The following is a 12842-nucleotide window of genomic DNA, read 5'->3' as shown; positions in this document are numbered from 1 at the left end:
TTTACAAAATGAATAGCCAAGTATGGCGGTGTGCATTGGTTCACATCAGTAATCCCAACAGTTGGGAGGCCAAGACAGGAGGATCACTTAGGGGCAGGAGTTTGAGAACAGCCTGGGCAACACAGTAAAACCCCATCTCTACAAAAATAAATAAATAAATTAGCTGGGCATGGTGGCGTATGCCTATAGTCCTAGCTACCTGGGAGGTTGGGGCAGGTGAATCACTTGACCCAGTAGTTCAAGGCTGCAATAAGCTATGATTGTGCCACTGCACTCCAGCTTCAATACAGAGACCCTGTCCTCCCCTCCACTTTTTTTTCTTTTTTGAAAAAAATTAACTGTTATATACTGAATTTGAAAATCTGTAAGACAGCTCAAAAACAGCAAAGTATAGAACAGTGTGTTTAATATGTTATCATGTGTAGACAGTATTGCATAATGGTTAAAAGCTTAGCCAAGTGAAGAGTAAGTGACTCAGTCACGTACAACTCGCTTAACCTGTCTATGCCTCAGTTGCATCATCTGTCAAAATTGGGTCTAATAATATCCACCTTTTAAAGCCTCAAAAATTTGTCCTAGGATAACAACTTGTATAAATCAATAAACAGAAGACAAGTAAAAATATAATAAAGAGAAATAAGACTTTGGAAAAAATATATTCAGCAAATACGACAGAAAGGGTTGACATATTCAAAATAAATAACTTTTACAAATAAATGAGAAACCATATAGCAACTGAACAAATAAATATCAAGTACAAAAATAAATGGAAAGAAACTCACTCACCAATTAACAAAGAAATAAAACTAAAGCAACATCAAAATTGGCAAAGATCTCAGTGACATAAGAATCTGCAGATGCTTGATAAAGGCATTCTCATACAGTTTGGCTACAAGTGTAAACTTATGTATCCTTTTGTATCCTCATATAAACTATGGATTAAAATCAACCTATTTTAAAGAGTTCATGAGTAAATAATGGGACAAGTATGCAAAGATGCTGCCTTTACAGTTTTTTCTATAACATCATAAATTCAAAGATTTAAATTATTGCCTCTTAGTCAATTTTAAAAACTACATTTTTCTAATGTACTCATTTTTTAGTGAAAACCGATCACAGAATACTATTTATAAACTGTAAAATTTCTATCAATATGAATTTTATACATGCATATTTACTGTATCCATCAAAAGTCCTGGAAGGCCATCACCACAGCATCAGAGGAAATCAAACCAAATGGGAATATTCTTTTTTTATACTATCTAAAATTACTTTTTCTTAACAATGACTTTTGCTTTACAACGTTATCAGAAAAACCAATTAATATATTTATATTTGGGGATAAAAGTTATACACTAGTTTATATACAAGAGAAGACTTCAACCAACAAGACTGTAAATCAACCAAATCATTTCCAGTGAGTGTAATGGAAAAGGCAAAATCCCTGTAAGAAATAGCACAAGAAGTTTTGTGCATTAGGGGAAGTAGCAAAGATTTCAAACAGATAAGACTGTAATCTTAAGTTGCTCTCAAGAATCCTTTAGTCTATGCCTATGAGGACAATCTTCTATCCCTTTGGTTGCTGTTTCCTAACACATTCAGTAACTTTAAGATAACAGCTCTCCAGACCATAACAAATTCCTTCAATGACCAGGACAAATGTACCAATCGTAAGGTAAGATAAACTACTTAATCAAGAGACAATCAAAATGAGAAATTTGTTGGTACAGAGGCATGAAGTGTTTCCAATATTCAGAGATAGATTTTATGTCACATAGGTCTTTAAAATATGAAACAAGTACCCAATAATGACTACTTATTAATTCCACTGTATTAGGATATGATTCACAGTTTAGGACAGTAATTCAAAATATACAATTCTATAGAAAGCACACTAATAAAATATAGGTTATCTTTTTTTTTTTTTTGAGACAGGGTCTCCTTCTGTCACCTAGGCTACAGTGCAGTGGTGTGATCACGGCTCACTGAAGCCTCGACCTCTTGGGCTCAAGCAATCCTCCCACCCCAGCCTCTTGAGTAGCTGAGACTACAGGTGTGCGCCACCACACCTAGCAAATTTTTGTATTTTCTGTAGGGATGAGGTTTCACCATGTTGCCTTGGCTGGTCTCGGAACTCCTGATTTCAAGCAATCCACCTACCTCAGCCACCCAAAGTGCTAGGATTATAGGCATGAGTCACCATGCCCATCCTTAGGTTACCTTTCTATATACAGTCAATCACAGGAATTAACATCGGATTTTGCATTCTAAAAACAAGCCCATGTTTTATATTTCCAGAATTCAATTTATTTAAAATTTGCTTTTCTTGCCAGTAATTAAGTCCCAGCAATTTTTATGTCTATATGTTTAAAATTTTTAACATATCCATATACAATGTGATATAGTTTGGCCGTGTCTCCACTCAAATCTCAGCTTGAATTATATCACCTGTACTCCTATTGTTGTGGGAGGGACGTGGTGGGAGATGACTGAATCATGATGGCAGTTTCCCCCATATTGTGGTAAGTGAATAAGTCTCAAGAGGTATGATGGGTTTATAAGGAGAAACCCCTTTCACTTGGTTCTCATTCTTTTTTTGCCTGTCCTCATCCACATAAGATGCGACTTGCTCCGACTTGCCTACCGGCATGATTGTGAGGCCTCCCCAGCCACGTGGAACTCTGAGTCCAATTAAACCCTTTTCTTCTGTAAACTGCCCAGTCTGGGGTATGTCTTTATCAGCAGTGTAAAAAACAGACTAATACACAATGTAACAACAAAACGTTTCAATCACATTTCATAGAAACATTGAATACCTTAATACTTACCTGTCCTTCCCTTGAAAATTTAAAGGGTGGTTTGTGTTTAATTACACTTGTTGCAAGCCTTAGGAGTCCTGTAAGCCCATCATCTTCTACATTACCATCCTGATGATCAAGGATCTCCCTACTACAAAAAAGAAAAAAAATACACACAAACAAGATAGTTCACATAATTATGTCTTCTTTTCTTAACAATATGAATTTCAATTTCACATCAAATTTTACCTTCTAATACAGTCAGCCAAATGTCTTGCCAAGGCATCTAAGTCGAGGAGCGTTGTCTTAATACAAAAAGAAAATAAAAATTCAAATATAAATTTTTATGTTTTACCAAACATAAATTAAAACAGAATCATTTCCTTACAGGCAACAATAATTTAGTTCTCCCAAATTCAATTAAGTTATAAACATAATACACCTAACTCTTCACTTATACATTATGTCAATTAATCAAATTAGTCTTAAACACATCACTAATCATTCTACAAAAAAGAATCAATGGAATGTTGATAATAAATTAAGAAAGTCACAGTAATCTATTGAGAAGACACTAAAGCTTTTTTTTAATGACTTTATTGAGATGTAATTCACATACAATTCACCAAGGTTTGTTTTTAACAACACCCTTAAATTAGACTTTTAACAATATATTAAATTCTACAGTTCATTCCAAAAAAAACTTTACTTCTCATTATAACTGAGCAACAATATTAAAACAGACTTCACAAAATGTAACTTGAGTCCCCTCAAAGAAACCCAAATCTCTGAAAAGGAAAATTACTTTACAAGCAAGCAAGATCAGATTCCTATTTTAGCTTAAAGGGGAAAGCCCAGGTTTTTTTTTCTTTTTTTCTTTTTTAAAGTACAATGTTTATTTGGCATCAATATTTTAATTAACAATAAGTATATTAAAACTTGCTCAATACTAAGTTTTGTAATTATTTCTCAAATGAAAAGATTTTAAGAATTCAGATGTTAACTAAAAAGCAAAAAGTATAAACACCATAGAACTTTTAAAGTGAACACATTAAACTTTCATTTACATACATTTAAAAGTTTAAGAAAAACGTGTCCTAAATATTTCAAAGGATCTTCTTTATGTGTTTCTCATTTTCTTCTGAACTGACAACTTAGACACATTTTAATTTAGTAAATTTATGTACACTGGAAAAAACGCAAGTGTTTATGTGGCAAGATTTGCTTTGAAATTTACTTTTTTTTTTTTTTTTTTTTTGAGACGGAGTTTCACTCTGTCGCCAGGCTAGAGTGCAGTAGCATGATCTCAGCTCACTGATTGCAACCTCCCCGCCTGCCGGGTTCAAGCGATTCTGCCTCAGCCCTCCTGAGTAGCAGGAACTACAGGTGTCTGTGACCATGCCTGGCTAATTTTTGTATTTTTAGTAGAGATGGAGTTTCACCATGTTGGCCAGGATGGTCTCCATCTTTTGACCTCGTGATCCACCCGCCTCGGCCTCCCAAAGTGCTGGGATTACAGGCATGAGCCACTGCACTGGGCCTGAAATTTACTTGTTTTAAACATTACTTTGTTTGAATGGAAATGTCATTTTAGTCTAAGAATATTAGATCTGCAAAAACTGACTGTTTCTTTAAAGTAACTTCTATTTGAACTGCAATTTTATTTTACATATTCGGTACTCCAAACTACATGCTATTATAGAAAGCTGTATTTTTAAATTTAAAATCTACATTTCCCTTTCCAAATAAGATGTTACATCCACATATCTTATTGAGAAGAGACAGGAAATTAAGGATAGATACCAGATGAAGACGTTTCAACTAAGGTCAGAGTAAAAACACTAAAGGAATTAGAATAAGGTGGAAAAGCACAAATATAATAGAAATATGACACTACCAACAAGTTATAGATTAATAAAGTACACTTAATAAGAACCGATAAAGTCATGAACATGTATGTCATAATTTGTATCTATTAACAAGAATAGAATATATAGAATAGTATATAATTTTCTGAACATACCTGACTAGCGTCCTTTATATGTATGTTGTCAACTAATTTGCATAACAACCAAAAATACTCTTTACATCCTGGTTTTAACATTGGTTCTTCCTCATAATCATCTATCTATTAAAAAAATTTTATACTGTGTGAAAACATTTTAAAAATAAAATTATAATACATTTAAGAAACTAGAGGCTTTATGAAATAAATTCCTGTATCAACTAAACAGTATTCAAAATCTTTTTAAAAATGGAGAGTACACACTTAGTTTCTATAAAATCAGAATAACCAGGCACAAAAATGACTAACATAAGAACTTTCAAGAAAATATTAGTCTCAAATTACTAACACTTGAAAAACATATGAATAAGGAGGAAAATAATGTAAATCTACAACACATTGAATTTCTGGGATTAGTAAAAAGTGGGCTCTAAATTTATTATGTAGTAGAAGCCTTTTACAAGACTAGTATATGCACTAAGGTAGGAAATAAAATTTAAAATTCCGAATATCATAAAGATAAAAAAACTGACTTACTAGAGAAGAGAGCTCCATTTATGATTTTTTTATCAGTCAACTTATTAACACAAGGCCCAGAACCAAGTGAGAATAAATGCCATATCTAAAATAGAGTATCCACGAGAAAGACCACAGAGCTGAAATCAGTCTCTTCCTAGTAGTAACATGGACATAATGTGTCACAATGCTGTCACCTTAAGAAGTATATAACTATTATCCTCTTGGTAAAAAATCACACACAATAGTCAAATGATCAAAATTTTAAGGTTATATTACAATGGTAAACTTGAGGCAAAGGAAATTTCAAAAATAGAAACTGCTTCTAAACACAGTAAAATCTTACCCTAATAGGTTTGAGTGCTTGAGCATCAGGAAGAAATTTCAATAATGTTGAGGCAGCCAAGAGCAGAAAAGAACGATTGATTGAGTCTCCTCCATCCAGCCCTGACAGGGATAACTTATAAAGACCATTGCATGATTCATGACGAACTGCAGTCTAGATGAAAAAGAAAGTTCCAAAGACAGTCTGAGTTAGTATTAGAAAGTTAATAATATGGGCCAGGCGCGGTGGCTCAAGCCTGTAACCCCAGCACTTTGGGAGGCCGAGATGGGCGGATCACGAGGTCAGGAGATCGAGACCATCCTGGCTAACCTGGTGAAACCCCGTCTCTACTAAAAAATACAAAAAACTAGCCAGGCGTGGTGGCGGGCGCCTGTAGTCCCAGCTACTTGGGAGGCTGAGGCAGGAGAATGGCATAAACCCGGGAGGCGGAGCTTGCAGTGAGCTGAGATCCGGCCACTGCACTCCAGCCTGGGCGGCAGAGCGAGACTCCGTCTCAAAAAAAAAAAAAAAAAAAAAAAAAAAAAAGAAAGTTAATAATATGTGAGCAGAAACAATTTTAGGTGATTTTAAATACAACATTCTGCTGGGCAAGCCTGTAATCCCAGCACTTTGGGAGGCCCAGGCAGGGGGATAACCTGAGGCCAGGAGTCTAGAGACCAGCCTGGCCAACATGGCAAAACCCCATCACTACAAAAAATCCAAAAATTAACCAGATGTGGTAGCTTGCATCTGTAGTCCCAGCTACTCTGGAGACAGGCACAAGAATTGCTTGAACCAGGAAGGTAGAACCTGCAGTGAGCTGGTATGCCACTGCTCTCCAGACTGGGTGGCAGAACAAGATTATGCCTCATAAAAATAATTAATAAATATAATGTTCTAAACCCATACATATATACATGTAAATCACACGTGATCAAATAAAGTACCTCAAGGTATACCATAATATATACAGTATTTTAGAAATCCTAAAGCATGGTCATAAAAACAGAAACAAAACAAAATAAGAACAACAAGTAAATACAAGGAATAACTGAATAAGAACATTTAGAATCATTTAAGTTATTTACAAGACAGAGGATAAAATATTTTCAGAACTAGAAGCAACACAGAAGCAACTTCAATCAGAATATTCTACAGATAGGAAGGAAACCGTCCAAATGTCAAAATGGTTACCTGAGACAGGACAAGAACACATATGGCATTAAATCCAGAGCTAATTTTTTTTTTTTTCTGTTTGAGACATAGTCTTACTCTGTTGTCCAGGCTGGAGTGCAGTGGCATGATCTTGGGTTACTGCAACCTCTACCTCCTGGGTTCAAGCGATTCTCCTGCCTCAGCCTCCCGAGTAACTGGGATTACAGGCGCTTGCCACCACGCCCAGCCAATTTTTTGTATTTCTAGTAGAGACGGGGTTTCACCATATTGGCCAGGCTAGTCTTGCACTCCTGACCTCATGTGATCCACCCGCTTTGGCCTCCCCAAGTGCTGGGATTAGAGGTGTGAGCCACAGTGCCCAGCCCCTTAGACAATGCTGATTTAAAAAATAAGTGACTTTGGAGCTAAATGTATTAGTAAGTGTGTTTCTATTATTTCACGTAGGAATATAAGGTAATGCCAAGATACGGCTAATAAAAATTATACTGGTCTCAGTGTGAACATGGGAAGCAAAATATATTTCTTTTATTTGTAGTCTCTCTAGCCTCTATTTTTCTACTTAAATAGAAAACGCAGGCTGGGTGCAGTGGCTCATGCCTATAATCCCAAGCAGTTTGGAAGGCCGAGGCAGGAGTATTACATGACACCAGGAGTTCAAGACCAGCCTGGACAACACAGCGAGACCCCGTCTCTACAAAAAAGTTTAAAACTAGCTGAGCACGGTGATGTGCACCTATGGTCTCAGCTACTTGGGAGGCTGAGGTCAGAGGATTGCTTGCTCCCAGGAGGTTGAGGCTGCAGGGAGCCATGATGGCACCACTGCACTCTAGCCTGGGTGATACAGGGAACATGGAGATCCTGTCTCAAAGAAAAAAAAAACGGCCACAGAACTTTTCTAAAACATAAATTACCAAAATAAATTCTCAAGCCTTTCCTACTACCTGGAAAAAAATTTTTATTAATCCAAAGCAAAATAATCATTCTATAAACATTTCAGAAAAATATAAATGCTACATAATATATAATAGTCCAAAGTTCTTAAACATTATACATAGTTGAAAACACTCCAGACCTTAAAGGATTAAGTAGATAATGTGATATATTTATGGACTCATGCACATTTGTTTCCATTAGCTCTTTTATTATCAATGCTAATAACATGAAAACATATAAAAGTAATAGTACTAACCTTCAACCTTTATCTTACCTCAGGAATAAGGAGAGTCAATTTCTTTAGCCAATCTTGTAAATGATCACTATCAGCAAGGCTAGATTTCACTAAAGAACAGCAATGAGCCCAACTCACCAAGAGCCACATTGAATAATGTGAAACTAAAGAAAAATTAGAAAACAGTTCACTATAAAGATCTGTGCTAAAATGAAAACAAAATGTTCATTATTAAAGGTAAAATATATCAATATATTATTCAAGTTTTTATTCACTAAAAGTTAACTTTGTGGAACCCTTACCTTCATGTCTAGACCTGTGATCAGACTGAGCTTTTAAAACTCTGTAAAGTAAAAACACACCACCACCAATTAAATTCAGCAATGAATTAAAAATAATTCAATGTATTAACATATATCCTATAAGGTTATCACTTACCCCCAAAAAAGGGAAGCAGTGGGTGAGAGTGACAGAGTGAGACACTGAGTGAGCAAGAGAGAGAGAGAGAATGTGTGTTTACGTGTTTTAAAAGACAGGAGACAGGGTCTCACTCTGTTGCCCAGGCCAGAGTGCAGTGGCATGATCATGGCTCACTGCAGGCTTGACCTCCCAGGTTCAAGCAATCCTCCCACCTCAGCCTCCCAATAGCTGGGATTACAGGTACGTGCCACCACACCCAGCTAATTTTTGCAAAAGAGACTATATTTTAAGAGAGCTCCATTATTTATTTGTTCTATATTTTTTATCATTTATTTAAAGACTCACTAAAGAAGAGTCAAACTCATTAAAGAAGAGAGTAGAATAATGATTACCAGAGGCTGGAAGGTGGGGTAGGCTAGGGTGGGGTGGGGCAGAGGGTCTAAGTCAAAGGGTATGAAGTTCCAGATAGAGCAGGATATTTTAAGATCTATCACACAGCAGGGTGTCTAGTCAATAAAAATATATTGTATGTTTCAAAATAAAAAAAACAAATAAAAGAATCACTGGTAAAATCTTATTACAGCAAATACCAAATGACTTCAGATTTAATAAACAAAATTTGAATGAATAAAACATTGACTGAAATAAGTAAACCCTCAAGAAGTGCTCATGATTTAGTTACTAAAGAGATGTGTATGACAAACACATAGGTTACAATGATTTAGAGTCTAAACTTAAGAGTCTTTTAAAAAATAACTGAATCTAATCATGAAGGCTAATCATGAAAACCCAAACTGAAAAGTACTCTATATAATAATTGGCCTGTATTACTTGAAAATGTATCATGAGAGAAAGGCTGAGAATGTTATCTCTGATGAATAGAAGAACTGACAACTAAATGCAATACATTTAGTTGATCCTGAAGCAAGAAAAATATTGTTATACAGAATACCAATAGGATTATTTTAATACCAACTATATGTTAAGGATAATATGTCAATGTTAAATGTTATAAATTTAAAAATTTTACTATATTAAGAAAATGTCCTTGGTCTTAGGAGATATACAACAAAGTACTGGTAAACAGTCATGATATCTGCAATTCAGTCTCACAAGATTCAGGAAAACATGTAAACACAGAAAATATGTAACTCATAAATACAAGACACATTTTAGCAAGAGGTTAATAACATGTAAATTTGGATGAAAGGTATGAGAGATTTCATAATATTCCCCAAATTCTTCTAGTAAGTTTAAAATTTTTCAAAATAAAGTTTTAAAATATTATATTCCTGCTATACATGAACACACAAAATATATTTTAAAATGCATACCTAGGAGCCAGATTATCATACGTATAAGCAACAGACATAAGTCGCTGAATCAAACTGGTTCCTTGGACAAGAACAAGAAATACCTTTAAAACAAAAACATTTTAAAAGATATTTAAATACAGCAAAAGGAAAACCCTCAAAAAGCACCCATTACTTAGTTACTAAAGAGATGTGTATTACAAAACTTTAACCCAAAATTCCAAATTACTGACATTTATCTGTAACACAATAATGTCTTAAGAATTCTTTGAAAATACTGTAAAAATGCCAAGAATCAGAAAACCAGAATTTTATAATCACACTTAAGAGCAGCAACTGTAGGCTGGGTATGGTGGCTCACTGTAAATGCTGTAATCCCAGCAATTAGGGAGGCTCAGGTGGGTGGACTGCTTGAGCCCAGAAATCTGACATTAGCCTGGCCAACGTGGTGAAACTCTGTTTCCACTAAAATACAAAAATTAGCTGGGTGTGTGATGCATGTCTATAGTCTCATCCATTTTGAAGGCTGAGAAAAGAGAAACACCTGAGTCTCGGAAGCAGTGGCTGCAGTGAGCCGAGATTGTGCCACTGCACTCCAGCCTGAACAACAAAATGAGAATGTCTCAAAAAAAATAAAAAGAAAAAAAAAGAAATTACTAAGAATTTAGAAATAGGGGCAAAAATAGTCTTTACATTCGATTCATAGATTCTCTGCATACCACTGAATTGGGGGAAAGAAATATATATATGTCAGTGGTTTCTTGGGAAGGGGTTGGTGAAGAATTAAACATGTTTTTACTTTGGAAGAAAATAAAAAACATCAAGTAGTAATAGATTCCTCAACTATCCTGAAATAAAAATTAAAAAGCCATATAATATACCACGGGTACAGAGCATGAATTCTAGATTCAAAATCCTGAGGCTCAACATTCAGCTTCAGGTTACATGATCCTAATATATATGGAATTTCTCAGTTCTAGTTCTTCCTCCATATAATGGGAGAAAATAATTCACTAACTTAATGAATTATTAAATTCCTTCTGCAGGTTGGAAGGCATTCTGTGCATACTTCATAAGGTACTGTTTCTGCACTGGGGCAGGCAGCTACAGAAAACATGGTAACACAAGTATATACAATGTGCAAATAAGCAAAAGAAGGGAGCAGCAACTAAACCTGTCCCTGGCAGAAGTGAGAAAGCTTCCAGAAAAGTTGATGTTTAGGCTAAATTTTGCAAGTAACTTTCTAAAATGCTATGAATAAGATCACATGGAAAAATGATGGTAAACTCAAATAAGTTAGTGTTCTTCCTTACTACCTACAGTATATCAACATTAGATGACCGTCTTCGGTATTAACGCAACAAAAATTTTTATTTCCATAGATCTTAGATATACATACTAAGCTGTAATTATTTTGGGAAATACACTCATGCAAAACTATATAATATACACCTTTTCTAAACTAAAAAAAAATAACATTGGCCAGGCGCGGTGGCTCACATCTATAATCCCAGCACTTTGGGAGGCCGAGGCAGGCAGATCACTTGAGGTCAGGACTTTGAGATCAGCCTGGCCAAGATGGCAAAACCCCATCTCTACTAAAAATACAAAAATTAGCCAGACACAGTGGCATGTGCCTGTAATAAGCTTGTAGTTGCATATTATTTTAAACACAAACCAATAACCTATAAAACTCCATAAATGTGCACATGTATTTTACACATACACTTATGTATATTTGTATTATTAAAATCTCAAAAGGAAATAGCTAATAAAGGTCAATAAACATTGAAATTATTTAGTGAGTTGATGGAAAGGATCACAATTACTATAACCTGAAACTTTATTCTGAAAAAAACATGACCAAAACATTATAGTAAGGTTACTAAAGTGGTAGTTCACAACACAACACTGTAGAATACATTCAGATTATATTGTACTCAGCATATATTTAATTTTATTAGATGTAAATTATTTGGAATACTGGCAGAGATCACTTTTCCCATTTAACCCCCAAAATTCTAAAAAGGAAATCTGCTTCAGGTTTCCATTTATACCAGTACTTTTTAACCTTATGTTCGTCACAATCTATCAGTAACAATTCATTACTTTGATGTTTCTTGGGTAGATATGAGGTGAGGTTCTCAAAAGGTTACAGAATGATATATCTCCCTAAAATCTCATCTTGATCAATCCCTACTTCCCAGCTCACTGATGGAGATGTTGGAAAGGCAAATATGTGATTACAGAATCCACAATCAAAAAGATTCTATTTTTATTGCTGGATGTCCTGGTTAATACAGTTGACCCTTGAACAACACAGGTCTGAACTGCACAGATCCACTTATATCTGGGTTTTCTCCCAACTATGGCACTCGTAAGACAGCAACACCAACCCCTCACCTTCCTCCTCCTCTTCTACTGCCTAATCAGTGTGAAGACCATGAGGATGAAGACCTTTATGATGACTCACTTCCACTTGAAGAACAGAAAATATATTTTCTTTTCCTTATGATTTTCTTAATACTTTCTTTTCTCTAGCTTACTTTAAGAATACAGTATATAATAGTATTAACATACAAAATATGCATTAACCAACTGTTTATGTTATTGGTAAGGCTTCTGGTTAATAGTAGGCTATTAGTAGTTAAGTTCTGGGGGAGTCAAAAGTTATACACAGATTTTTGACTGTATGGAGGATCAGCATCCTTAACTCCTCTATTTTTCAAGGGCCAACTGTATTTTCTTTCATCTCGAAATCTACCCTCTTATACACTTGTTCTATTACGCTAGGGCTAATATATCAAAAACCAAATTCTTCCTTCACCAGTTGGCTTCCTATTAGGTTGTGCCAGTCTAGGATACTACAGAGACTCCTTTCTTTTTTCTGTCAGCATTTATCTAAAAGTATTTACCTAGAAGAGACAGGTGGTTGCAGCCTTTGGCTTTTTTAGGCACTCCTAGCACTAGCTTTATCAGGTCGCCTCTGAGAATCTTAGCAGATGAGCATAAGAGCGTAACTGATTTCTCAGAGGCCTAAACCCCAGTTTAAAGGGATCCCTCCTGCAAGCTTCTAAGTTCCTGATGACCCAACCACTTCCCTAATGTTCCACAAGATCTA

General features: G+C 35.3%; 2 protein-coding genes across 9 annotated transcripts in view; one reads left to right on the top strand and one right to left on the bottom strand.

The window, feature by feature from the left end:
* Positions 1 to 12842, top strand: part of COMMD1 (copper metabolism domain containing 1) — a 960866-nt gene that overhangs the window by 79235 nt on the left and 868789 nt on the right. Inside the window, exon 1 of one of the 3 annotated variants that reach the window (XM_050753535.1) lies at positions 10451 to 10455. The exons of the other annotated variants lie outside the window; for them this stretch is intronic. The gene's annotated coding sequence lies outside the window, so the exon portion shown is untranslated. Of the gene's footprint in view, positions 1 to 10450; positions 10456 to 12842 lie in introns of those variants that run through there. 3 annotated transcript variants of the gene reach the window in all.
* USP34 (ubiquitin specific peptidase 34) overlaps positions 1 to 12842 on the bottom strand; it is a 287921-nt gene that overhangs the window by 90877 nt on the left and 184202 nt on the right. For all 6 annotated transcript variants that reach the window (XM_050753419.1, XM_050753418.1, XM_050753421.1 and 3 more), the window contains 7 exons: positions 9743 to 9825; positions 8291 to 8331; positions 8028 to 8152; positions 5666 to 5818; positions 4822 to 4926; positions 3048 to 3103; positions 2829 to 2949 (listed from right to left, as the gene is read on the bottom strand). In XM_050753419.1, the coding sequence (XP_050609376.1) occupies positions 2829 to 2949; positions 3048 to 3103; positions 4822 to 4926; positions 5666 to 5818; positions 8028 to 8152; positions 8291 to 8331; positions 9743 to 9825 (684 nt within the window). The remainder of the gene's footprint in view (positions 1 to 2828; positions 2950 to 3047; positions 3104 to 4821; positions 4927 to 5665; positions 5819 to 8027; positions 8153 to 8290; positions 8332 to 9742; positions 9826 to 12842) is intronic.

The sequence above is a fragment of the Macaca thibetana genome, chromosome 13 (genome assembly GCF_024542745.1).
Source record: "Macaca thibetana thibetana isolate TM-01 chromosome 13, ASM2454274v1, whole genome shotgun sequence".
Taxonomy (NCBI): domain Eukaryota; kingdom Metazoa; phylum Chordata; class Mammalia; order Primates; family Cercopithecidae; genus Macaca; species Macaca thibetana.
This window is presented reverse-complemented; position numbering and strand designations above follow the sequence as displayed.